Source organism: Sinohyriopsis cumingii, chromosome 3 (assembly GCF_028554795.1).
Source record: "Sinohyriopsis cumingii isolate HCF-2022 chromosome 3, ASM2855479v2, whole genome shotgun sequence".
Classification (NCBI taxonomy): domain Eukaryota; kingdom Metazoa; phylum Mollusca; class Bivalvia; order Unionida; family Unionidae; genus Sinohyriopsis; species Sinohyriopsis cumingii.
In genome coordinates, this window is record NC_142963.1 from 53,558,180 (window position 1) to 53,585,667 (window position 27,488).

Genomic DNA, 27,488 nt, shown 5'->3' on the forward strand with positions numbered 1-27,488 from the left:
CCTGTAAATGATAAAAGGGACAGCTGTTAACACCCTTTAAAAGGCTTATAAAAAAGGTAAAAAAGAATACCATAAAAAATACATAATAATATTCTACAATTCTCAATGATGTGGATAATATAAATTTTTGTACATAAATCATCTTAACTTTCAGTCAGAGTAAATTGACCATTGACCTTTGGTCATCCAAATCAAAAGTTTCTTCCTTACCCTGAGTACAAGCTTTTCACAACATTTTGTAGCCACATATGATGGAGAACTAGAGTCATTGTGTAGGACAATTTTGCTTCTTTCAGAGTGTCCTGAGAATTCATGTCATTGTGAAGGACAATTTTGCTTCTTTCAGAGTGTCCTGAGAATTCGTGTCATTGTGTGAGACAATTTTGCTTCTTTCAGAGTGTCCTGAGAATTCGTGTCATTGTGTGAGACAATTTCGCTTGTTTCAGAGTGTCCTTGAGATTGACATTTTCAGCTTGAAATTAATAGGGTTTGTCCTTATCCCAAGTGCAAGCCATCCACAATGTTTGGTAAATATAGATGGTTGTCAGCTTGAGTTAATCTGCAGAAACCATTTTTCTTCTTGTAGTCATAATAACACTAAACTGAGCTTTTGAAGCCAAAATAAACAGGATTCTTATTTACCTCAAATGCATGGTATCCCCAACGTTTTGGTGACTGTAAATGGTAGACAACTCAAGTTACTGGGTGGGTGGATGGACAGACAGATGAAGGGAGGGAGGGATGTATAATGTCATAACATAAAATGCTTTGTCTTGTTATATAGACTGCATCTTTGTAATAAATTCAAGATTTTTTTCTGGTTGTTCATCATCTTAAAATTAGGACCTGTTCTGTGATCTATATATAATTAAGTCCCTCCAAAGCCATAAAACCCAGATGAATATTCATAACATCTTATTTCTCTTGTACTATAACTGCTTTGTTAACTACACAGGTGCAGTGTTTGATTTATGGGACTGAATTTGTGCAGCAATCAAATGTTAAACTACAATGCTGTATGCACCCAACTGTAAGATGAAGTGTACCTGCAACAAAGAGTCTTCTTCTTAAATTACAAAACCAGTAATTTTTCTAAGTTTGCACAAGCTGACACCCTAAACTATGATCTGACTTGTAATATCAGATGTACATGCATGTGTAATGTAATGGTCCTACCTGCATCACATGCTGTGCTGTAGTGTTCTAGTTAAAAACACTTCCACTAAGACTTAAATGAAAAATACTTCCACTTAGACTTAAATGAAAAACAGTTCCAATATGTTCTGGACTAACTTACAAGTTCCTCCATGTGCATTTTATTTTAATAATTTTGAGAGATTCTATATGGAGCTTTTATTTTCTCCATATCTGCAAAGCAGTTAAGTTGAATTCAGATGCTCGAAGACCACCAGACTTGGCCATTATATTACAAATAATCTCAGTTTGGAGAATGTGTTTTAGAAGATCCTTATTAACCGACAAGTCAACTTAAGATAGTAATTAATGTCTGAATTTGAATTTAACTAGCTTTAAAAAAAAAATTTAATTCTGAAGATCAGACTAGATCCATGAAAACTTGCTCTGTCCTCTATGCATGTAAACCTCTCACTCTTTCTGTAAATGTATTGCATATTTTAGTTGGAGATGAAGAAGATAATTTGGCATGCAAATTTCTCCACTGGCCCTGGGGTGTTGCATAGTACATGATTAACATCTGCATTCTTGCTGCACCATACAGCTGCCTGTATAACTTCTATATACATGTAAATGTGCGACCGTTAAAAAAAATAAAGGTGATAATTCAAATAAACTGCTTTGTATGCTTCACATCTATTGAACCTAATAGTAAAATGACAACAACCAAAACTGCACTTGTAAAGCCTATAAGAATCACAAAGCAGTAACACAGAAGGAAATATAGACAGATACACATGGTAGGGCCCCAGCTAACATTAGGTGCATGCACATCACATATTAGACATGCATCCAATTAGTCAGATCAGTGTTTATGTTTACTTGCAACATGTGCAATGCCTACTGTATGCATTCTGTTGTGCAAGAGCTGTAAATGAATGACCCTGACCTGTTATATCACAATGAAATGACAGATCCAAGTCTGCACTATTTGTTTTTGTTGAAAGTCTCTTAATCTGGTAACCTGGTAACATTGATGAACAAGTCTGGAAAATTAATCAAGTACAAGAAGTAACTTGTGCAAATACATTCTCTAAATTCCTCCAGTACAAAAATAATGTAATACAAAATATATGCAACTGCGACATTCTCTAAATTGATCTCAAAAGGACTTATTTTAGATTAAAATATAATGGGCCTGATTTCTTTTCTTTTATATACTTGGTGCATGGGAGCTAGGCAACAGTTCAATAGTTGCCATTATTCATGGCTTGGGCTTGATTCCTGCTTGGAATAAATTATAACTTTCTATCCCATTAGATTATATTGGTGTCAGTGTGTGTGCATGTATTTATATATATATATATATATATATATATATATATATATATATATATATATAATATATATATATATATATATATATATAAAGAGAGAGAGAGAGAAGGGGGAGGGAGGGATAGGTAGATAGATACAGTGGTGAATAATACAAATCTGTCATATATAGATACTGTATGATTTATGTTACATAGCCCATAATACCATACACATATCAAATTGATGTTCTTTTCATCTTCAGAAGGTCTCTCAGTAATTAAAAGGTGTTGACATTTTATGTGTTGACATACTGGCTGTTTCTTGTATGCAGATCACAGAGAAACATCTGTTCATCTTCCATTTTCATCCATGCCAAGATTAAAAAATACTTCCAAACAGGTGTCAGTGATTTTTTAAAATCATTTAAGGCCAGTTAAGGCTGCTCCATTTGGTACATGACTCCTCTTGGTTGTTTACTACATAAATACTTTCAAAACATTTCATTTAAATTTTTAAGGCATCATTGTATTATATTCAAAACCAAATTAAGAGTGCAGTTTCCTCATGCAAGGAAAATTTTGTCTAGAACAAGTCCTCGCATCGGAGTGGAGATGACTAACAATCAATTCCTTCACATTCTACTTCCTGCAGATGCAAAACTGCTGCAAACACACACTCATTTCTGTGAGTGAAAAGAAAATTATTGACAACACCCACTTCCATACCTGCCATAACACAAATAAATGGTTCTGGAAACACACCCTGAACCTGCCCATGTTTAAAAAAAATGATTTTCTGAAATTTTATCCCAAAAGTGTTTTTAGCAACAAAAAAACGGCCAATATTTCTTGACCCTGATTGTATATATAATCTGTAGTATGTGTATGAACATTCAAACAGACCTGCTCAAAGCTCAGCGAAACCCATCCTCAAGGCATACAGCTAATACAATACATTCAAGAGTTAAGGCAGTCAGAGATATACAACCACCTTTCAGAGATTGCTTAATTAGCTGACATTAGCTAGGATGATGTGTCATGTCAAATTCTGCTGTGGGCGAGTCCATTTAGCTAATTTGCATAGGTAAAGAAAACAAAGTAGAACAACCTAATTCAACTGAAATTAAGTACATCAAAAAAGATGTGCTGAAAAACAGATATTAGTGAATAAGAATGTTGAAGCCAACTTAATCAAGTTTGTAATCAGTGGCAACATTTCTTTGAAGTCAGACTTTTACTCCATATATGAAATATGAAACATTATTACATTTGTCAGAATAGTGCTGAAGTATGATCCAATTTTGAAAAGTGTCATTGTGGAAAACAATACGCTATCAGCAAAAATAAATTTCAGATCTCCAGGTTGACGGAGTTTTATTTTATCAAGCACAATAGCAAGAGGATGGATTTAATTCTTTGTACATACTGCAAACATCATCTAGACATGAAGTATACAACATCCATGGAAACAGAAGCACCAACTGTACGTAGAATATCTGACATGCTGAACTGAACATTCTCTTTATAACTATTAGTTGACCCATGCTTCTCAGGATGATTTTAGCCATGAAATAGATTGATTGAAAGACAATTTATAAGCAAATGCTCATGTTTGCACTGTTCATTTGTGCTGATAAAGCGTTAACGCACATACTAGATAGAGGCATTTATTACTGCTATATTACCTGTAAGGCCCCATTAAACTTGAAAATATTATATTACATTCTCCCCCTTTCTCCAATTAAAAGGCCAGTCCTAAATGGGATATGCATTCGTTTTTCTGTAGAGACAAGCTTATATCATGGTCAACTGCATCAGATGCAGTTGTGACAACATTAACATAGTGGTAATTATGAAAAACTCTATTCTGACCAGGATTCACTCAGAGAATCTGGCAGGGAAGTTTGGAGAACATTAACATCCAGTCTCTAGTGAGTGCAAAGATGAACACTAATGACACTTGCATTACCTTCAAACCCCATACTGAGCTAGTGAAAGAGGAAATGACAACATCAAATTACCACATTAACCCCTAGTGACGACTTTACGGGGCAGGAGGTAGTAGCCTACTGCCGAGCTCTGTAGTGTTATGGTCATGCATGATACACTAAAGTTGGTGGTATTATAGAAAGGTAGACAGATGTAGCTCTACAATGATACCAAATAATCTGGAATATCTAGTTGCACTATGAAATACAGATAGAAAAACCTCATTTTTTGGACCCGACTTTTTTTTACACAACACTCGCCCAAGGTTGGAATCTGATTTCGTGTCTCGATTTTAGACTTTTTGGTCTCAGATCTAAGGCAAACCAGTATGAACTGCAATCAGACAGATGAGCCAATAAGCAAATATTTTGCCATCCAAGCACAGTTATTATTATGTGAGTGTTTGCACAAGTGTATGTGTATGCCATTGATATTAGACAGTTATAAGTCTACCAACTATAACTTTCTTTCCACGTATATTAATTGCTTTGAAAAGACAACACACAAGTTATCTGTTTTTATTTAGATTTGAATTTCCAATCAGTTTCAATAAGCTTATGTGAAAATATGGCTTATTCTGAACTGGATATTCCTTTGTGTTGTTATGCACAATGACTCCATTGGGACCTCAAACCACACTTTTTGAATCTCAAAACCTCTTACAGTGTTTGAGAACAAGGCAGGTATGCACTCCCTTTCTACAAATTAACATGACTTAACTCATGCTGTTTGGAATTTACCCCCTTGGCGACTGTGGGCATTTTTAGAAGAAAAAAATGTAATTCTGTTGGCACATCCAGTCTGCGATTACGTATAACATCATAAAAGGTGACATTTCAAACTTATTTACTTTACAGATCATTTTGCATGAAGTTTACTCTGAGTCTGGATGTGGATACTTTAGGTGTGTCACCCAGTGAACAAACTCAAGTTCTGATTAGTGGTTATTATTTTACTCTGGACCTAAACAAACAAACTATCTATCAGAATTGAATATAACTGTGACACACCAGAAATGTAGCCCTCGTATGCAATACAAGTAGACAAACTGCAAAGCAACTGTAAAATGTTGCACAAAAGTGGTTATCAAATGATCAAATACATAAATCATATGCAGAACAAATCTGGAATGTTTTCTTTATGTTGATACCAATGGGATTAAATAATCAGCATGGATTGGAGGGGTAGATTTCAAACCACCTGTTAGTTCATTTGTCATACATGCCAACCTCCCCAAGAGATATAAGCGTAATTATTGATATTATAGGTGGCATAAAAGTGTAATTTGGGCGTAGAAAGTGTAATCAAGATATTACATGCCAGAATTACAGCATGTATGAAAAAGACACATTTTTACCTCTAACCTGGTTCTGCAGCTGGTCAAAATTCTTGTCACAAATGGCAAACTCCATATGGATGACCCGGTAAAACCAGAATACAAACACAAAATATACTGATAAATTATTTATATTCAGCACTCACTTCAGCTATTCTACATGTGTAACTTTCGCTGAATGACTGTGATTCTGCAATGATTATGGCTGTCACTTTTTCTGATCTGACATGTTTAGAACTTTGAAAAATCCATCTGCTCTAATATTTTCATTACAAAACATAAAAAAACTCATACCGTAAAGCATTTCATTTAACATCTGGTGCCATTTTCTTTAAAAACATAGACTGGTTCAGTAACTAACCACATGATCAATAAAATGAATCTGTTAGGCAAAGATCACCGTTGATGAAACCAGTTGGTTTTCTTCGAAATGGGTCACATACAGTTGCTATCAATATCAAATGAGAAAAATACCATATGCTATTCTTATGCAGCAGTCACTATTTTTTAAGAATATTCTCAAATTTATGACAGGAATTAAAGAGATAATAATTGCTTCATTTTGTAAATATTTTTTGCTGTAGAAAAAAAGCACAATCAATATGCAGTCTCGTCGAAAACATAATTTGGTGAATAAAAGCATAATGATTATGCCAAAAATGTAATGGTTGGCATGCATGCCTTGCGTTTGCTAATGTTGTAGAAGGCAAATGGGTGTTGTCATTAGTTCTTCTTTGTTACCTACAAAGATAAATACATGTGTCTACTACAACTGTTTCAGATGATATCTCAGTTGAAAGAATAAAAAGGCAAATGACTAATAATTATTTATTCACAACGGCTGAAGATTAAAGAAACTTGTATAGGATAAGTATTTTTGTATCAATTCATCACCTCTTGTAATGATATGGAAAAAATATTGATACATCGATTGTTTCACCCCCATCCAAAGTGCATGCATGCATGCATATACATAAACAATTATGCACACATACAGAGAATGGCCTCTTGCCACATGCCATGACAATGTTTAGGTCAATACAGAGCATTCACAGTAAGAAAATGTTTGTTATTATGATGTAATTTGTAATTAAAATTGTCAATAGGGGTTCAAGTTTGCATGGTTACCTATGAAAGTCCATCTTGTTTCCTTCAATTCATAGACCAACCTGTGCTAACATCTGACCCACCACGAGTACACATTACAAGTTCTGAAAACTTGTAGAACATTGCATGTCAAGAGGTTCAAGTGGGCCTGATATTATTCATCTTACTTATGTTAATGCAGTATACCATTTAACAAAATAATCTGTAATAACACACTGTCAAATTTACTTAGCTTCACTTGAGCAATTTTAGAGAAGTCAATTAAATTTCTTCTGGTAATTTTGAATAGAGGATCAGCATTACTGGTAAGAAAAGAAAACAAAACCAACTGAAAGTCCTTTATATCAGGATGCTACTGATGGTAGATGGGTAAATTTGGAAAATTATGGTGGGTGATCACTTTACAAGTAGCAACATAAAGGTTTTGCAGCTTTTAGTAATGGTGGCTATTTATGATAACAGATATAAATCATTTGTATCAATCTGAAAGGTCTTTATTCCAGAATGCTTTCTGAAGAAACTATTACATGAATGTTTTCATTATTCAGTAATGATGGCCATATCTGAAAGCAAATCGGTACATCCAAACAAACCTGAAAGGTCTCAAGCATACATGTAACATCAAACCATAAGATATACAAATTTTGATCAGCAGCTTTTAGATCAACAGATTTTTTATTTTAAAAAATTTGACACATTTTAAGGGATTGAAACGAAAATAAGTGGATTTTTTTTATATGTATTATTTTCACACTGTAATAAAACAGCAAGATTTAAACATTAAAAAATAAAATTCTTGGGGCAAATGTTACAATAATAATGAACCGATACAAGTAAGTGTATTGTTGATCAATTAAATGAAAAATAAAGAGTTGAATACCTTATAGTTCACTTCATGCTAAGTTATTAAAAAATATGATGAAACCCAAAAGCATTTTTATTTTCCTTCACAAAACTAGTGACTACTGATGCCATTCATTGTGATTATTACGTTTCACACTTAGCAGGTTCTCAGTAGTTTCTGGTCTAGATTTTATTTCAACCATTTTGTAATTTGTGATCAAAGGATAATGTACTCTCTGTAGCAATAACAAAACAATATTGCTCAGCCAGCTAAGATCTTAAAGCTCCAGTTTTCCTTTGGCTGTTTTTTTTTTAAAGGCAACTGACTGCCCTACAATACTTCTCCAAGCTAAGTCAATCACAAGATGGAAGTTCAACAAGTTGGACATATGTATTCCATGTCACATATTTCTTAGATAGTGGATTTTGAGCACTGGAGAAAATACACATTTTGGTATTTTTTACATGAACTGAACAAAAGTGATAACAATTAAACAATACCATAAAGTATTAAGTATTTCTGATGAAATAATTATTGGTTAGTCTCTCCTATTTATCTCATGTCTGCCAAAAGTTGACCTATTATTATTATTCAAAGACTTGAAAGCCATCATGGACCATCTCTGATCTCTTATTTGCTTACAATATCTCGTAAAGCATTCTGTATTTGGCTATCAACTCTCCAGATTATAATCATAAGATAATAAACATTTTGTTGTAAACATGTAAGCTTTCTTAAGCCGATTGCTTGACATAAATCACTGCACCAGTATCACATTTCTGGTCACTACTAGACTGGTTGTTCCTGGTTTCTGTAATGTTGGTTTAGAATGCATGAAAATACCATTACAAAAATTAAAATCTTTAATTTTTCAAAAGTGGATGATTTCAGCTATTAAATGCTATGAATGGTAGGTGGCCTTTAAAATGTTAATTTTGTCCTACCCTCATTAGAATCACATGAATGCTCAAGGAAAGAATACTTTTTGGTAATTTTGTCCAATTTTATTTAGTGGTTCTTGTGAAGGGGTCATATATGGGTATATATATTTGTAGTAATGAAACCCATATTGTTGGGCAGCTAGCATAATTTGTAAAAACTTGAAAGGTTTTCATAAAAGGATGCAATGTCACATTTGATATTGGTTTGGTAAAAGTTACAAATGCTGATTGGTGCACACCAAATGAGATGTCACACAAATGCAGGACTAAAGTATATGCTAATTTGGTCTTACAGCCCAGTGAGCTAAAAAAATAACATTTTAATTTAAACTTAGTATATCTGAAAATTTACCAACCTGATCTGGACATGCCCAATGCTAAACACTTTTGCAAACGACAATATTGGCATCGGTTTCTTGTCAGCACAGTTATTTCACAATTTTTATTATAAAAGCACTTCTTTCTGGCTGGGTCTCCAACATCCTGTAGTGCTCTTCGAAAAAAGCCCTGAAGAAAACAATTTTTTTATGATTATTACATGTGTTGCTTGAGAAATTATCAAATCCACCACATATTTATTTAATTCTTACCACCTGTTGTAAAATATATCATGAAATACAAAATTAGATCATTTCAAATAATTTTTGTAATGTCTTGACAATTCAGATATTAGGGAATTTTTAACAAGAATTCTGACTTGACTTTTCAGGATGGGAGTTTCCTTTTTCATTAAGCCATTTGAAATTAATGGCATCTACAAACCATTTTCATTTCAATGTAAACAAAAAGCAAAAGGCCATGTGGGCCTGCTATCCACCATTTCACTAAGGAGGCTATTTTGGCAGCCTAAGAAAACAATGCTATGTTAATTACCTTAATTCTTTTAATTTTTCACACCCTCTAATATTTGGTACATATTTATCCATAAAAATGAAAATTAATTTACAGTATCATATATTCTCATGCACAGAAGTTTCAAATCGTTTGCCCAATCCTTTAATTTTCATAACAAAAAATTATAATGAGAAGATTTACAGTTTGCAGAAAAAAGTAAATCATATTTACGGTGTTGGTTTTTTAGTATTATTTTCTAACCTCATATAACTGAATACAGAAGAGAAGTTCACATTTCAAACAGCTTCTAAAATATGCTGATTTACTATTTAAAATATCAAATGACTAATGTATAGTTTATAAAATATATAATTTATATAATCATATATAACAAGCATAACTTTCTGTTTATTTCAGCTTAGTTTTAACTGAGGCATCAGATAATGAAACAATAAATTGGGAAATAAAAGAATCACCATTTAAATCAAGATAAAAAATTCCATAATTCACACAGCTTTGAAAAACTATTGATGGAAGATTTAGATATATCAAATGACCAATGTACATGTCTGAGACACTCTTGTATGTAAAACATAAATACTTATTAAATATTTATAAATGTTTAAATGAGGCATCAAATAAGGAAACAGGAAATTAAAAAACAAAAGAAAAAGTCACAAAATGTAATGGAGCAGAAAAGTCACTGCTCATTTCAAACTGAAAGGGTAATTCTTTTATTGATTATAAATCTACTTTTATATGTTGATCCATTCTTTTCCTGTTACCTTTATTGGATAGAAAATATAATGATTCATTCATAAAATCTCTTCTTGTCATTACAATCTCTACTTCAGTTCATTATACAGCTGGACAATAATCACTGCAATACATAATTCTTAAACAAAACAGTGCCCTTATTAGGAGAATCACTGTAACGAATCACAGAGCGTTTCAAAATGAGTTGGAAATTATCTGATGTTTTTTATGTACCAGCTTTATATCATGTTTTACCTTTTTTACCATAGTCTGATGATAATTCTTTCGAAAGATAAAAGCCTAAGTAAGGTACATAGTTCCAGTCATAACTGTACATAGATCCAGTCTTAACTTAACTAGATTGTCTTAATTATACACAGATCCAGTCATAACTGTAAATATATCCAGTCATAATTGTACACAGATCCAGTCATAACTGTACAAAGATCCAGTCATAACTGTAAATAAATCCAGTCATAGTTTTACATAGATCCAATCATAATAGTACATAGATCCAGTCACAACTGTAAATATATCCAGTCATAATTGTGAATAGATCCAGTTATAATAGTATATAGATCCAGTCATAATTGTACGTAGATACATCCATAATTGTACATAAATAGTCATAGTTGTATATAAATCCAGTAATAAATGTACATAGATCCAGTCCTAATTGTACACATCTGAAATCTGTATGACATACATCTATTTACTAATTCCATCAGGGTCAGAAATCTCATCTCTCAGGTACATAGTAAGAATCTCAACCAAGCAATATGAATAGATCTCTCATAGATGTCAGGATGTCAACCTTAGTCTCTACCACAGAGACAAAATTCATCTAAGCAGAAAAGGAACCTCTCAACTACTGAGAAATATTAACATCTATGCCCCCATTTTCAGGCACTTTAATGAAGAGTGCTGTCTCTACTGTGGCGAAACTGGGCACATGACACAGGTATGCCATCATGGCAAACAGATCGAGTGTTTCAGGTGCCATAAATATGGACAAAAACAAAGACTTTGTCCATCAATGTATACATATTAGGAAGCTGGCAAAGAGGAGAATGCCAACGCTACATTTACAAAAAATTTAAATGTACCCAGTGGGACTCTTGACTCTAACTATTTAATGGACACTATTGTAGATGCAAATGTAAATGGATTTTCAGGGTTTGTATGTGACTTTGAAGATGCTAATATATATGAACATTTAAATATAGAAATAGGATGTAAGAATGATAAAAGTAGTATGGAGACAATCTCATTGAGTACCCCACTGCATGATGACATACATATAATTGATATGAAACTAAATACAAAAGGTTTTAACGTAGGTCACTTAAATGTACAAGGTATAGAGGGAAAGATAGACCAGATTAAGTTAATGTTGTCTTCCAAGGAAAATAATGTACATGTTTTAGGACTCACTGAAACCAAATTAAATGCTAACCACAATGATGATTTATTTCACTGTCAAAGCTACAATAAACCATTACATTACGTAGGGACAGAGAGACATGTGTGTGTGTGCGTGTGTGTGTGGTCTTGTTGTATACATTAGAGAAGATGTAAATGTAAAAAGGCGAATTGACTTGGAGTCACATGAAATTGAGAGTATCTGGGTGGAAATTTTTCAAAATAATGCAAAATCATTCCTAGTTGGTGTCATTTATAGGCCACCTTCCTCCAAAGCATTTTGGAATGATAACTTTTTGAAAAAAATTAAAATGTTCTAGCACAGGAGAAAGAAACATATATACTCTGAGATATAAATAAGGACCTTCTCAATATTCAAATAAGGAACAACTGGATGGAATTTATTGAATCATTAGGCCTAGACCAGCTGGTAAATGAGCCTACAAGAGTCACAGAAAAATCAAGCACTCTTATTGATCACATTTATACTAATCTACCAGACAATGTGGCTTGTGTTAATGTACCAAATGTTGGTCTTAGTGACCACTATCCTACTTTTTTTGACAAGAAAGGTTAAATGCAAGAAAATAAGAAAAATACACATAAAACAATCACTTACAGATCGTTCAAAAATTTTAATGAAGAACAATTTCTCAATGACCTATATAAAGTTCCATGGAATATGATCCAAAATTTGGATGACATAGATGAAGCCATGAGGGTGTGGACTGACTTATTCATGGATGTAGTATCTAAGCATGCACCACTGAAAGTACATCGAGTAAAGACTGAAATTAAACCTAATTGACTTACTACTGAAATCCTAGATGCTATGAAAACACTAGACAAATTCAAGGCTTTGGAAAACAATGCACAGTATAAAGTATGGAGAAACAACAAGTATGATTAAAAAAGCTAAAAAAACTTATTATCAATCATTGCTTGAAAACAAAAAGAACAACACAAACTCCATTTGGAAAGTCTTCAATGAACTCACTGGAGGAACGCACAAAAAACAAATAAAATTCACTCACTTCTCGTAAATGACACCATAGTCACTGATGAAACTGACATTGCAAATGTTTTCAATGATTTTTTCACCAACATTACCACACAGTTAAAAGAACCAGTGATAGAAAACAACTTTAATGAATTGAAAAAGTTCTGCAGCAGCAAAATCTCTAAGGAGGTATGTTTCTCTATCCCACCAGTGTCAAAAAACTTTGTTAAAAAATGTCTCAGTGAACTTGATACCAAGAAAGCTACAGGACTTGATCAGATTGGTCCACGACTCATTAAATCTTCTGCCTCTGCTATTGTAGATAGCATAACATTCATAATTAATTTAAGTATTGCAACCTCATCTGTCCCCAAAATATGGAAAATGGCAAAAGTAACTCCTATTCACAAATCTGGTTCTAAGGATGATGCTGATAACTACCGACCAATCTCAATACTACCAAACTTGTCAAAATTGATTGAAAAACATGTCCATGACTCATTCATGTCATATTTAACCAAACACTTGCTGTTACACCCTAATCAATCAGGCTTTAGACAGAACCATTCCTGTGAGACTGCCTTGATCTCCCTAACTGATAAATGACTTCAAGCACTTGACCAAGGTAGAATAATAGGAACTGTATTTGTAGATTTCAGGAAAGCTTTTGACATGGTGGATCATGAAATCCTTTTGAAGAAACTGAAAATCTACCAGTGTGATGAAAGAACAATTAGATGGTTTACTTCTTTCTTAAGTGAGAGAACACAACATGTTTACATAAATAATGTTTTGTCTGAACCTGAAACAATTAGATATGGAGTACCACAAGGCTCAATTCTAGGGCCATTACTATGACCTACCACTTTTACTAAGAGACTCAATATCATCTACAGATCTCTATGCAGATGACACAATATTGTCAGACATCCAAAACACAAAGCATGAACTCGAATTTTTTTTTTACAGAATGCCCTAAACAAACTGGAAAACTGGTGCACATGTAACTGCATGGTGGTAAATACTGGTAAAACTAAAATATTACTTATCTCAACACGGCAAAGAAGGACAAATCTTGATAGTGATGAACTATGTCTGACATGGAAGGATACAAATTTGCAAATGGTCTGTCATGATAGACTACTTGGTGTTCTGGTAGATAATAACCTATCATGGACTGAACATATCAGTAAAAAAGTCAATTCAAGTTTATGGCTTCTCAGTAGGATAAGACACTTTCTCCCTGAAAGGCACAAAAAACTATTATATAACAGTTACATACAATCCTATTTGGACTACTGTAGTACAGTATGGGGTAATTCAAATGATAAAAACATAGCAAAGCTGGCACATCTTCGAAAAAGAGCATTTGGGCTAATATCAATCCAGAAAGAAAGCAAGGAAAGTTTAGCTGGTAGGTTAAAAATATTACCTATTAAAGACCGAATCTGTTTGAGAAAAGCCAAATTAATGTACAGGATACCTCATAATAGTGCTCCTGAATATTTACAATCACTATTCCAGTATAGGCTACCTGGTAATACTCCCCACCTGCGATCCATGTCTACCAAACAGTATAAACTTCCCAAACCAAATAAGGAGTTATTTAAAAAAAGTTTCCAATACTCTGGAATAGTATTCCAATTGAGATTAGAAATGCCCACTCTATTTCCTTCTTCCAAACCCAATATATCCAGTGGCTTCAGAGATGCAGCTTAAATAAATAAATTCCTTTGTATGAGGGCCTCAAGGTAGATTAGTTTTTAGCTAATTGTGTTACCCTCTTTAAATAAGGTCATTATTATTATTATTATTATTATTATTATAGAAAAGCTGGATGTCATGCAAATGCTAGCCTATCTACCAACTGTAATCAAAATTGGGTCAGAAATTCAACCTCAAGTGTTTTAAGCCTAGCCAATCAGATGCATGATTACCTAATTAATATCTCACTTACACCACTCCTTTGATACCTCATGCCCTGATAACTTGCAAACCCGCTTATAATACGGGGTTATGCGTGGATCCCATTTTTAAGTCAGAAAATACCTCAGAACTGATCCCTATTTGTTGAACTTGAAGAAAAACGTGATCAAAATTGTTAACAGAAACTTTGATATATTGCTCATCTTATTATTGAAAACGATAGATAGGACCTGGACATTTTAATCAACATTATGAAATATAAACTTTAAAAAGAAGTCACAAACTTGTTACATTTTCTTTCCAAATGACATTCTTCATACACTGTAATTATTGATATTCAAGTAAATTTTGATCAATGAAAATGTCACTTACGCCTAGTGGAGGCAGTACTTAATAAATAAATACCAATTCAATATTTTTTTATTAGCTGAAATTTGTATTCTGGTTCTATCTTCATATTCCTTTCAAGTGTAATGTGTCCTCTTGTAATTAAACAAAAAACGTGTCAATCATAACAGCTATGTCTGCCAGCATTTCTCTGAGAACCTAATTAAGTGCCAACCATGTTTTAATATTGGACTAGTGGAAGCATTTGTTGTATTGTTGCTCTAAGCAAAAAGTGGGCCGACTTTTCTATTATCATGTTAATAATGTCTTCTGAATCAAAGGATGTGGAATTAACAAAAAAATTAAAAGGCATACAAATCCTACATGCCTAAGAACCAGCGGGGCTGGTTGTATGTCGGGTAACTAATTTTAGTCGATCAATTGAAGACTGTTATAAATGTTATTGTGTATGTAATCTAATTAAACTACCTTAAATTAACCTACTCAATCATAACTGATTAAAGAGAGCAAGGCAACCAAGTGAAATGAGTACTTTGTAAAATAAAGAGCTTTGTTTCAATGATACAGACAATTGTGGGGAAAACGAGTTTCAGAGAATTCCTGAATTTACACCAAGAGATATCCTCAAGGATGATAAGAAGTTTCACTGTTACTTGCAATGAAATCATGGCATCAGTATCTTACTAACTGAACAATTAAAAATTTGAGTTTCAATGTAGATGATGGTCTAAAAAAATATTGCATTTTTTTTAATAAAAAGGACATTTGTTTGGCAGTGTCTCAACAGTTAGTCTGGTTTTACTGCTTGGAAGATCCTTTTTTTTTGAAAATACAATCCATAACACTCCTGGAACCAGGCTAATGAAAAAAACAAAAAGCCATTATGTAATACACGAATATTTTTGCACACCATGTTGGTTGTTCAAACCAGTTGGAATCAAGTTATCAATCTTTCAGATGTTAGCCATTTTAAAAATAAATGTAATTTATACAGAATAATGAACAACTTCATCGGAAAAATCATTTTATTGACAATTATTCTCGACTTGATTGTAAAACGAGGATTTGGTCATTAAACAGCCCAGTTCCCCCCCAAACCCCACAGTTCACTGGATGTCTAGTGGATTTTTTGAAGGTCTCACGGTAAATCGTGCCTTCACTTACAGTGCGGTCTATATTTTCGGACCCCGATGTGCGCGAGTTATTGAGGGAGAGGTACATTATGTAAATGATCTTGATGGCAAAAGCTAAAAGTCTGATAAAAATCTGCAATGATATTTGGCGCATGGAATGGCAATACACTTGACCTATCCGATGCATTTAGCATGGATCATGTTCTGTATCCAACTCATCTGAGATACTCTGCACAACATTGTGTGATTTATTGTTATTCATGATATTACAACATCACAACATCATTAGGCATTGGCACTTTCACCACTTTTTTTTTCTTCTAATCTTAAAATTTTGCATTAACTCGTGTAATAAAATAATCAGATCTTTCTTTGACGAACAAGCTTAGCCAATCAGCTGCAAGATCACGACAGTATGTGTGGATCACACTCAATACCACACTCAACCGAGAGCTTGATGATGTAAGCCCAAATTTCAAGTTTGGACAAAACTGGATCAGAGCTATGGCCTCCAAAATGGTAGCAAATTCAGCTAATGAAATTGAAGAACAACTTATCAATATGTGTGGATCATTCACATTATCAAAGCTCATCCAAGATCCTAATGACATTATTTCATATTCTATGTTTGGTCAAAGTTGGATCAGAACTACACACATGACCTCCAGAAGGGTAACAAGTTAGCTAACAAATCCAAATAATCTCTTTAATATGAATGGATTTTACTGTTTCCAATTATTTCTCCAAATATGGTCTCCAAAGTGGCAGGCAGTCAGATGCAAGACCCTCACTAATAGGCATAGCAACTGCTCATTAACAAACCTTTCTGTGATCCTGATGATACAAGTCTGCCTAACAAGTCTGGTCAAAATTGGATCAGAAATGTGGGTTACACAGTGGTAAACAAACAACTTTTGGTGTTTGGTTGGTTTTAATGGTACTTTAAACACATAAATCATCATGCTGATAAATAGGATCAAAGCATTTTTCTCCAGTGACAACTGAGTCTGACACTCAAACAACTGAAGTACCACAGTTCCCAAGATGGACACTGAACAGATGGATGATGGACTCAGAGAGGCATACCATAAATCTATTGGATTTTTGTCAGATAAGCTAATGAGCCTAGTCAAATTGGGAAGTAAATGGATAGGTTCACAGGCCATGGCATGCAGAACAAGAATCCCTTGAAGGGACAGGTGCTCTACTATCCGAAATAAATTTGCAGGAATTCAAGCCCGTTTGTTCTTTTTAATTCCATGTGTTGACACCATCTCTGATGTTCTTGAACAATACGATTTTCAAATTAGCCAATGTGTAGACATACTGGATGAAAGATCATTACCATTTTCATTTTGGACAAATTAGATACCATTATAAGACTTTTGATGACAACCTCATGTTGATGTTACCATCTCTTCAGGAGAATAAGTGTCAAGATTTTCAATATGTAAATTGTGTCAGTCATATTTGAGGTCAGATTGGTACCATTTTCATTTTTTGACCTACAAGATAACATAACTAGTCTCCTGATGAAAACTCCAGTCAACAAGACTTTCCATTTAAGAGGAGTAGCAATGATAAGAATTTAAGATGTTTCCCATGGTGGCCATACTAGACTTCTGACTGGAACCTTTCCATTTTGTATCAATTAGACATTACAAGGCATCTTTCTGTGAAAATCCCATGATATGATCCATCCATTTAGGAGAATTGATAACAAAACTGTTAAGATGTTGACTGCTCAGGCTGCACCTTTATCATCTATGGACCAACCAGACATCATAAAACTTTTCCAGCAGCAACCCCATGATAATGTGACTTTCTGTTCAGGAGTAGCAATAACAATATTTTTAAGATGGCTGTCATGGTGGTCATATTAGACATCATACATCATCTACATTTAGGATAAACTAGGCAATATAAATTTCTTCCAGTGTAAACCTCCATTCAGGATTAGTAGCAATGACAAGAATTTCAAAATGGTTGCTGTGGTGGTCATATCAAAACTCCAAGAGGAACCATTCTATTTAGGATCAACCAGACATCGTAATATGACTTTTGGTTAAAAACCCATGTTGATATGATTGTCAGTTCAGAGGGAGTAAAATAACAAGATTTTCAAGAAGTCTCTTTCTGAAAACTGATGCTGATATGACCATCCATCCATTCAAGAGTAGTAGTAATAAAAAGTTTTTAGGATGGCCTCTGTGGTGACCACACTGAATGTCCGAGTGTCACCATTTTCATTTAGGACCAACTGGACCAAGGGATGAATATGTGTCTACAGTTTGACAGAAATGCTCCTTGTAGCTTAGAAGGAGCACAGATACCAAAGTTGTGCTAGTCGATGAACAGATGAAGGATGACAGATGATGGACAAAAGATCACCCTATAAGGTCTTCTCATCTATGACCTGTACAGCTATAAACTATTATCTGAACTGAAGGAAACATATACTCCTCTAAAAAAAATATTAAAGCTTCATATTATGCACAAAGTCTTAAAGAATATAATAACAGGTAAAGAAATGGAAAAAGCCTCCAAAAGCATCAAAGCTTTTTATATAAACTGCATCCTTTAAGAATATCCACAAAAGTTTATCTCACATGGTGAAGTCGACATGCTCAATAAGAAAGTGTTCCAATATTAGCGGCCAGAAAAAGGGGGTTAGGTTTACCTTGCATCCTTCACAGGCCAATACCCCATAGTGGATTCCTGATGATTTGTCCCCACACACCAGACATTTGAGATTACTGTTGTGAGTACTTGACGAAGATTTGGGTGACATCCCTGAAAAAGACATAATCCACATAAAAAATACTCTTCAACTGAAAGTGCTTTAAGATTCAGCCTATATAATATGTCTTGCTAGCAAACCATGTAATAGTAAATGTTATACAAATGATGCCATAATATGTAATACAGTGTTGTACCGCTCTGGTGGCCTAGTGGTTAGAACGTCCGCCTCGGATGCGGGAGGTCATGGGTTTGATCAATGGCAGAGTCATCCCAAAGATTTACAAAAATAGTACTAATAGCTGCCTCGCTTGGCGCTCAGCATTAACAGGTTAGTGTCAGGACTGGTCGGCCTGGTATCAGGATAATGTGACTGGGTGGGACATCGTGCTCCATGTCTGTGGCATGATGCCCCAGTGCTAGACATCACTATAAACTGCCACACTGCAGACATCATAGCGATATGCCTGAAAAATTGTTAAAGCTACATTAAAAATCCAAATCACACATACACACACACACACAAAAAGTTTTATAATATAGGTTATACTGTATGTCAGGGGTCGGCAACTTATCGCATGCTTGGCACGTCAAGAGGTTTTGTGTGGCATGCAAAAGGCAGCCAAAAATCTAAATTTTAACAGTGTTACTCTCTGACCAGTGGCATGCACTCGTTCATTTTGTAATTAATCTGGAATAAAAGTGGCACCCTATGAAAAATAGGCTGCCGATTTCTGCTGTATATTAAATTAAAAATCGTTTAAACAAAGAGATACCAAGACCCAAATTAATATATAAAAAATAAAAATAAGAAACAACTAACCGTTATTATCATCCTCCAGGATTTATCTGGGAACCTCAATAAATAAAACTACACCATCCAACTTTAACAGCAATGCCCATCCATTAAATATTATGAATTTTGAGGTAGAAAGCTTGCTGGGTGGCAATTTCATGATTAATTGATAAAAACAGCAGAGTGGAAATAAGTGTGATTGGGTGAGATTCTAAAATAAGGTGTTTTTTTTATATAAAAAAAGGATTCTTATAAATAATTTGCTTGAGAGGAAAATACTTGAACAGAATAAACTCATTCAGACTAGACAGTTACATAATTCTTGGTCAGGTAGTATGCATATAGCATGCCAAAACTTTACCAAAGTCAGCAGATGAAATATAGGTCACAATAAGCTTTTCTTTTGCACATCAACATCAGTTTCTTTATTCAAACATGGAGAGTGCCTCAAAATACAGAACTGAAACCAAGTCAGTGAAGCATACAATATGGGATATTATCACCCAAATATGGGTTATTATCACCCAAATATGGGTTATTATCACCCAAATATGGGCTATTATCACCCAAATATGGGTTATTATCACCCAAATATGGGCTATTATCACCCAAAGAAATGCCAGAACAGTGGTGATCTGAATGCACCACTTCATAAAAAATTCATAGTTCTACATAGAACAGTATGTGCATGTGCTTAGCATTTAAAAACCTATATAGTTATGAGTTAAATGTAAAACATAAACTTAAGCTGGTAAAATATTCAAAGTAGGGTATAGTGACATAATTATATGGTTGTGGTACTAAGAGAGATGTAAAAAAAACCCATCAAGTTTAATGACTCATGCATTCATGATTAAAACAAAATTAACACATGTCCGTAATACATGAAATATGGTACACTGTGATCTATGTTTGCGATAAGGATTTAATACTTGTCAAGCTGTGTGCCTGTCAAGTTTCAATGGTATGTGTACAGGAGGCAACAATTGTAAGGCAAGTAACACATTATACACCTACCCTCTGTTTAACAGTCCTCTATGTAGCCACTAGTAGGGCATGCTTGACTGGAGATTATTGACCAAAGGGTCTCAATGACTTTGACCTTTGGCCAAGGTATGTGATCTTGAAATAAACTTAACGTAAACAGCAAATAAATTGGACATATTGAATGAGGACATACCAGATCTTCTTGAAAACAGGTTCTCACTTAAATTTCAGTTTTCATATTTGGCAATTAAAAAGCAGAACAAGGAACTAAACAATTTCAAATAAAACAGTAGACTTTTATAAAAACAATTGGGTACTGGATGTTCATAGGCATCATAAGTGGTAACTGAATGAAGATGTTAGCAAATTATTCACAGGTTATCTGTGAATATAAACTATTAAAATTTTCTGTACTTCATTGTTCTGATCTTTTACAGATTGTAAGTTGCACTTCAGCCATAATAGTTCAAAACGAATTTCATCCAAAGCATGAATTAAAGTTGCTATCAGTAATGTCATGACAGGAATCATCAAAAAAATTAAAATAACAGATCAACCTATAAACGGGACCACATGCATGAACAGCAAAACATTGTAAAAGCAAAACTTTATTGTTCATTTAATGTTAAAAGTTAATCACACTCAAAATTTTGAATTATGCCGATGATGAATGTATCACTTGTGACAAGTACATTGAACTTTGGATTATTAGTACCACTGCACAAATATAGAATGACATTCAAGTTTTATTGGTGCAATGTGAAACACCAGTATAATTTACACTAAGCTTTTAGACCAATTCTATCTTTCATTACTCCATCATTTCAATTTCATTAAACGAAGAAAAAAGTCCAGCACTGATTAGAAATTGGGAATTTTAGCCAGCCTTAATTACAAGATCACTGTCATTAGCCTGGTTGAAATGGAAATGAAAATTAAATTTATCTGGGTCTGAATAATTCTGCAACATTATTTAGCAGATAATGTCAATCTTCTGTTGAATTTCCTTAATTTTATATTCATATTATTCAATTATCTATAGTGTCAATCACATATTACATAAAAACTAATACTGACTGCAAATTTCCTGTCATAGAGACCAATTCCAGTAGTGTGGCTGTGCATGAATTGATTTAACTGAATAGCGACATACTTCTGGATTCCATCCCCCTCCCTCTTCTCACAACCACTTGTTCATCTACTGACCATGCAACTGGAAACTATTATCAGCCATATCTTTGTTTACCTTAATTGGAGTTGAAGCTTCCATCAATACAGATGTAAATAAGCCCAAATTTATGTTACTATGGCCGGTCTATAATTGTATTGTTATTGTAATCAGAATTGACAATGATCATAAAACAAGTACACTACTGAACAAAATGAATAATATCTTTTTGCTACAAATCATGGTTTATATTAATTTCAGAAGCTATTCTAATCATTCTGATGCAAATATACCCAAAATCCATACAAGAAAGGGCACCTGTCTGGATGGTGACACAATACCATACCAGTGCAGCACTGAATCCCTGTCACATAACAGGGTAGGTGCTGCGTGTGTGGTTTTTCTTATGCAGTTTCAGCTGGATAAAAAAGTGCTATCTGCAGACCAGCACAAACTCAACTGCAACGTATTCTTATACACACCAATAAGGCTTATGTTCTGGCATGCATATTTATGAGATTGTGTGCTGTCAATCTATGCCACAAGTGGAAATTTTTAAATATTATTAGATTCACTTAATCTGCATTGGAAGGAATTTGCAAGAACTGTACACACTAGGCAATGATTGAATTTCATTTGATTCCAAGGTCAAATGTGTATGGTTTTCAAAATGCCTTCACAAAAGTGTGGCCATGAAGCTGGTCACATCTATACCATTTTCATAAAAAACAATTACATATTGCAAAAAATAGACTTTGTGAAAGCCAGTGTTAATGTTACCACTGAAGCAAAAGACGATGTAGTGATCAAATGTTTCATATGGCCACTATGGTGCCATGACAGAGAACCTTTTTCATGAAGCACAGCTACATGTTCCTGCAATATTTTTACAGTGAAAACTCCAAGTTAACAGCACCAACAGATCAAGAGAAGTATCCATATGAAAGATATTTTTAGGATGGCTGTCAAGGCAACCATTTTAGAAGTTTGATCAGCATCACTCTGATACAGGAATACTTATATACTGCAGGAGAGAAGTATGCTTCTGTGTCTTTTGGTTTGGTATGGCCATTTGTTAATGAGAAAAAGCTGTTATGAGATTTGTCAAATACTGCAAGATCACACTGGCATCATTTTAATTAGAACCAACTACATATAATAAGATGTATTTAAGTGCAACATTTTGCTGCTTATAAACAAGTCTTCAAATGCAGCAGTGATTACACTACTTTAAGATGGCTACAATCAATTGTAATTTTGATTTAGGACCAACTAGATATCATAAGAAGTTTCTCAGTGAAATCCCTATTTCTAAAAGACCATCTATTTAGGAAAAGTAGCTAGTAAAAATTTTAATATGGCTACAATGGTAGACATATTAAAAGTTTAATTGGGACAATTTTTATTTAGGACCAACTATGTTTTGTAAGAAGTCTTTTAGTGAAAACCTCATGTCACTTTCTTTAAATTCCCTAAACCAGCCATAACAAGATTTATAAAACAGCCAACAAAGCCAAAAAAACTGAAGGTCTCTTTAGCACCAATTTCATTACATACCAATTTGACTTTATAAGAATGGCCTAAAAATGTTCAGTTAAAACCAACTAGACATTACAGGACATCTTTTAATGAAAACCTCATGTTCATATGATAATTTGTTCAGGTGAATGTTAACATGACTTTCATGATGGCTGATGTGGTTGCAATACTGGATGTCAGATTGGCACTATAGTGAGTCCTAAGTGAAAACCCTATGCCAATAATACCATTCATTCAGAAAATGTAGTAATAATAATAAAAATCAAATTTCCTACCACAATGGCCATACTGGATGTTCATTGGACACTATAGTCATTTAGGACTAAACTGGCATTATTAGAATTCTTTTGATGAAAATCCCATGTCAATATGACTATCCAATCAGGGGAAGCAGTGACAAGATTTTAAAGACAGGCTTTGTGTCAGCAATACTAGACGTATGTAGTCTATTGGTTAAAAAAACATGTCAGAATGAATTCACTTAAAGAGGAATGGCGATAACAATATTTGCGAGATGGTCACCACTGACGATATTAAACATCAGATAAGCCCTATTTTAATTTAGGCCCAAAAATATATTATATTGAGTCTACTGGTGAATACCCCATGTTAATATGCATTTCCATTCTGGAGGTGTAACAATAATATATTTTAGAAATTGCTGCCATGGTGGCCATACTAGAAATGAAATGCATGCCATTTCCATTTTGTACCATCTGGACATCTTTAGAAGATTTATGGTAAAGGCACAATGATGATACGACAAACCATCTGGAGATGCAGTGATATTATAATTTTCCAGATGGCTACTGTGGTGGCCGTACTGATGTCAGTTCACAATTATTAATAAATATCAAACTTTTGTTCAGTGAAAACCTTTTGTTTATATGACCATACATTCAGGAAAAGCTGCCATACCATGATTTTCAAGATAAGATAAGATATCTTTATTTCAGACTACAATGCCACCAATGTAGCTATAGTGGCTGGCTGAGTAGTACTATTCTGATTTAGGACCAACTAGACACCAAATCAGCACTACTTTTACTGAGAACCAACTACACATAAAAATTCTTCTGCTGAAACCCCATGTTAATATGACTTTCTGTTCAGGAAGAGTGGCTATAACAATATTTTCATGATGGCCACATTTAGCGACAGCTAGACATCATTAACAGCTTTCTGTGAAAACCCCATTTTCATAGGACAATTCATTAAGGAGGAGTAGCAATAACAAAATCTTCAAAACAGCCACTGTGAAAGCCATATCGGATATCAGATTGGTCCCATTTTCACTTAGAACCAACTAGACTATGGGCTCAGTGTTTGTGTAGTTTCTTGGCAATCCTTCAAGTAGATTTTACTGTTTAGGAAAAATAGCAATAAGAAACTTGTGCCCAACAGACAAGCAGAGAGCAGACAATAGACCATCCCATAAGCTCTTCTGACCTATTCAGAAGGAGTAGAAAGAAGAACTAAAACAAAAACGATCTGGCTAATATAAAAATAATGAATTTCAGTAAAGAGAACATAAAATGCTTTCATTTACATTATCAAAATCTGTTAATTTCCACATTACAAACTTAATTCAAGGTGTCAAAACATTTTTCCTCAAGATTTTCCTATTGACCATGGCCATTAAAAGTTTGGTTTGGCTTGATGCTTTATGGCACAGCAACACAAGTTGGTTATTGAATGCCGAGACAACTGGAGAGAAACGCTTTGCCAAAATAACGCAGAAACAGACTTATCTGAACCTGTACCCTTTTGGTCTCAAATCCAGCATGTGACCCACTGAAAAAGCACGGCTCCTGCTGCCATTAGTTGCCTCTTATGACGCTGACAGTACATTGGGCTTATTCTACATCCACAAGCCCACAGATGGTTAAAGAAACATTTTGGCAAAGAAATGTTAAAACTTTTCTGAGATATATCTGTTACTTTGAACAAAATCATCAGCCAAGTTATGGAGGGTATAAGAGGGACAGAAGGGGAGAAGGGAGATAGAAAGAACATGGCTTGTGGTTTCTTTTATTTAAAATTTGAAGTCAGGCTTCTCAATGGAAAGAATTATTTTTTTATAATGTTGGTAGGAACTGCTCAAAGTTTTTTAAGAGTCAACTGGTTTTACAACTAGCATGAACTTATCATGGGAGACTTATGGTACATTATGACAATAAACAACTGCAGGTAGCGATAAAATATATTAACATTTTACTCATTCCTTCCCCTTGGTTTTCTATCATGTTGATATTCCAATTTGAACCTCCTCAGGTAGTCTAAAATTGTTTCCATATACAATCATTAATCATGTATATCCTAAAGAAACTGCAAACAGCCTAAAAATTTGCCTGCTGCCAAAATAATATCCAGAAGACTAGGATCTACATTCTTCCTATGATCTGGTGCATAATGCAATGATAGATCAGGGTCTATGTTGTTGACAGTTTGGCATATTATACACAAGCAAATACAGTAGGCATGTTGTGAATCCTCTGCTTCTGTTAGCAATAATATAGCCAATGTCAAATGTTACATCCATCTCATGACCTTTTCCCTACTAATGACTTTGGACTCTCAGCTAGGGACTTGACTAATGTATGATATGCTGTGGATCTGGGTAAAGTTTCATAAAAAACATATGCAGACCTTAAAAATTAATAGCCTAGGTAAGGAAACTATCCATTGGTTAACCCTTGTTGTGACACTGACTTTGGGACAGGGTTTAGAATGTGAGATATGTGAGATGTTCTCAAGTCAAGAATCATAAAGTATTTAAGTATAATTAAAACGTTTCCATTGGTTCAAAATTTACACCTGTGCATCAATACAGGTCACTGATTTGTTTTCCCTTGCCATGACCTTGACTTTGAGGGTCAGCAACTTGACTATGGCATGAGACAATGTTTGGTCATGATACATACCTAGTTATGGATTTTCATTAAAATAACTTCAGTAACTTGAATGTTATACTCTGGACAAGGATAAAAGTCAGAATAATACAGAATTATATTTTTCCTTGATGTGACTTTGACTTTGAAAAGGTCATGACAACAGTAAATGACACACCTTCTATATATGATATATAACTGAGTAAAGTTTCATTAAAATTATTTTCTCTTGCTCAAAAGTTAAATTTTGGACAAGAATACTAGTCACCAAATTATTTTCCCTTTCCACGGCCTTTTCAGTTGGGGCCTCAGGTGGCCAGGTGAACTAAAGCACTGGTTTTTACCAATCAGTGCCATCTCCATCTCCACCTCTACTGTGCAGGTTCTCAGGCAAGGGAGGAAAAAACCAGTAACTTCCTGTGGGTTGGTGGTTTTCCAAGGTTTTTTCTCCAATAGGTATACTAGCTGCTATATATAGCCTATCTTGCACTGAAAAATGGCATTAAACTCCAAACAAAATCTCTCACTATTATCTCAGCACATTCCCAGCTCCAATAATCTGATATACTTCAAAACTTTAAAAAAAAAAACTGTCATGATTACTTGCCTAACAAAATCATCATCTTATGATGAACCCCATTGGGAATCAGCATTTTTGAGTGTTGCATGTGCCATAATTTAAATGTGCATTTCTAAAACTTCCTTGATGCAGAGTTAAAAAGACAACAGTGTTTATTTCAGTGCCCAATGTGCCACTCAGCTTCAGTGTAACAACCATTCATGTCAAGCTGACGATTCAAGATGTGCAAACACTTGCATCCCAGAAAAAAGACAGTCACAACAAGGTTATGATACCTCTACACCCAGGCTTGATTTTGGTTGGAAGTTAAATTAGTGAAAGACAGATGTAAAGCTCTGAGCCCCCAGTCAGCAATACCAATGGTCAAATGATTGAATATACAACAAAAAATGAAATTCAACAAATAACAATTTAATGACAATTCAATGGTCAACTGATTAAATTTCCCAAGTACTCTCCTTCTTCTCGACCATGTGATAGCCTATTACATCATTTGATTTGTAGTGTGAGATAGATTTCCACCTTTCCTTGTATTCTACTCATCTGTGTATTCTTCTCTCCTATTCCTTCTCCTCTTCCTCCCAACTTTCTCCAAATTCCTTGTCTCCACCGACTCTTCGACACTTCTTCTCCTTGACTCGTTTTCCTCCTCCTCCTCGACTCTCTCATGACTAGACTTGTTGACTCCGATTGTTCTGTTAG

The 27,488-nt window shown here is 34.2% G+C and overlaps 1 protein-coding gene across 5 annotated transcripts in view; it reads right to left on the reverse strand.

The window, feature by feature from the left end:
• The window catches only part of LOC149802874 (nuclear receptor subfamily 1 group D member 2-like), a 179,130-nt gene that overhangs the window by 47,864 nt on the left and 103,778 nt on the right, over window positions 1-27,488 (reverse strand). For all 5 annotated transcript variants that reach the window (XM_089952322.1, XM_089952321.1, XM_089952323.1 and 2 more), the window contains 2 exons: window positions 18,767-18,879; window positions 9,024-9,174 (listed from right to left, as the gene is read on the reverse strand). In XM_089952322.1, the coding sequence (XP_089808448.1) occupies window positions 9,024-9,174; window positions 18,767-18,879 (264 nt within the window). The remainder of the gene's footprint in view (window positions 1-9,023; window positions 9,175-18,766; window positions 18,880-27,488) is intronic.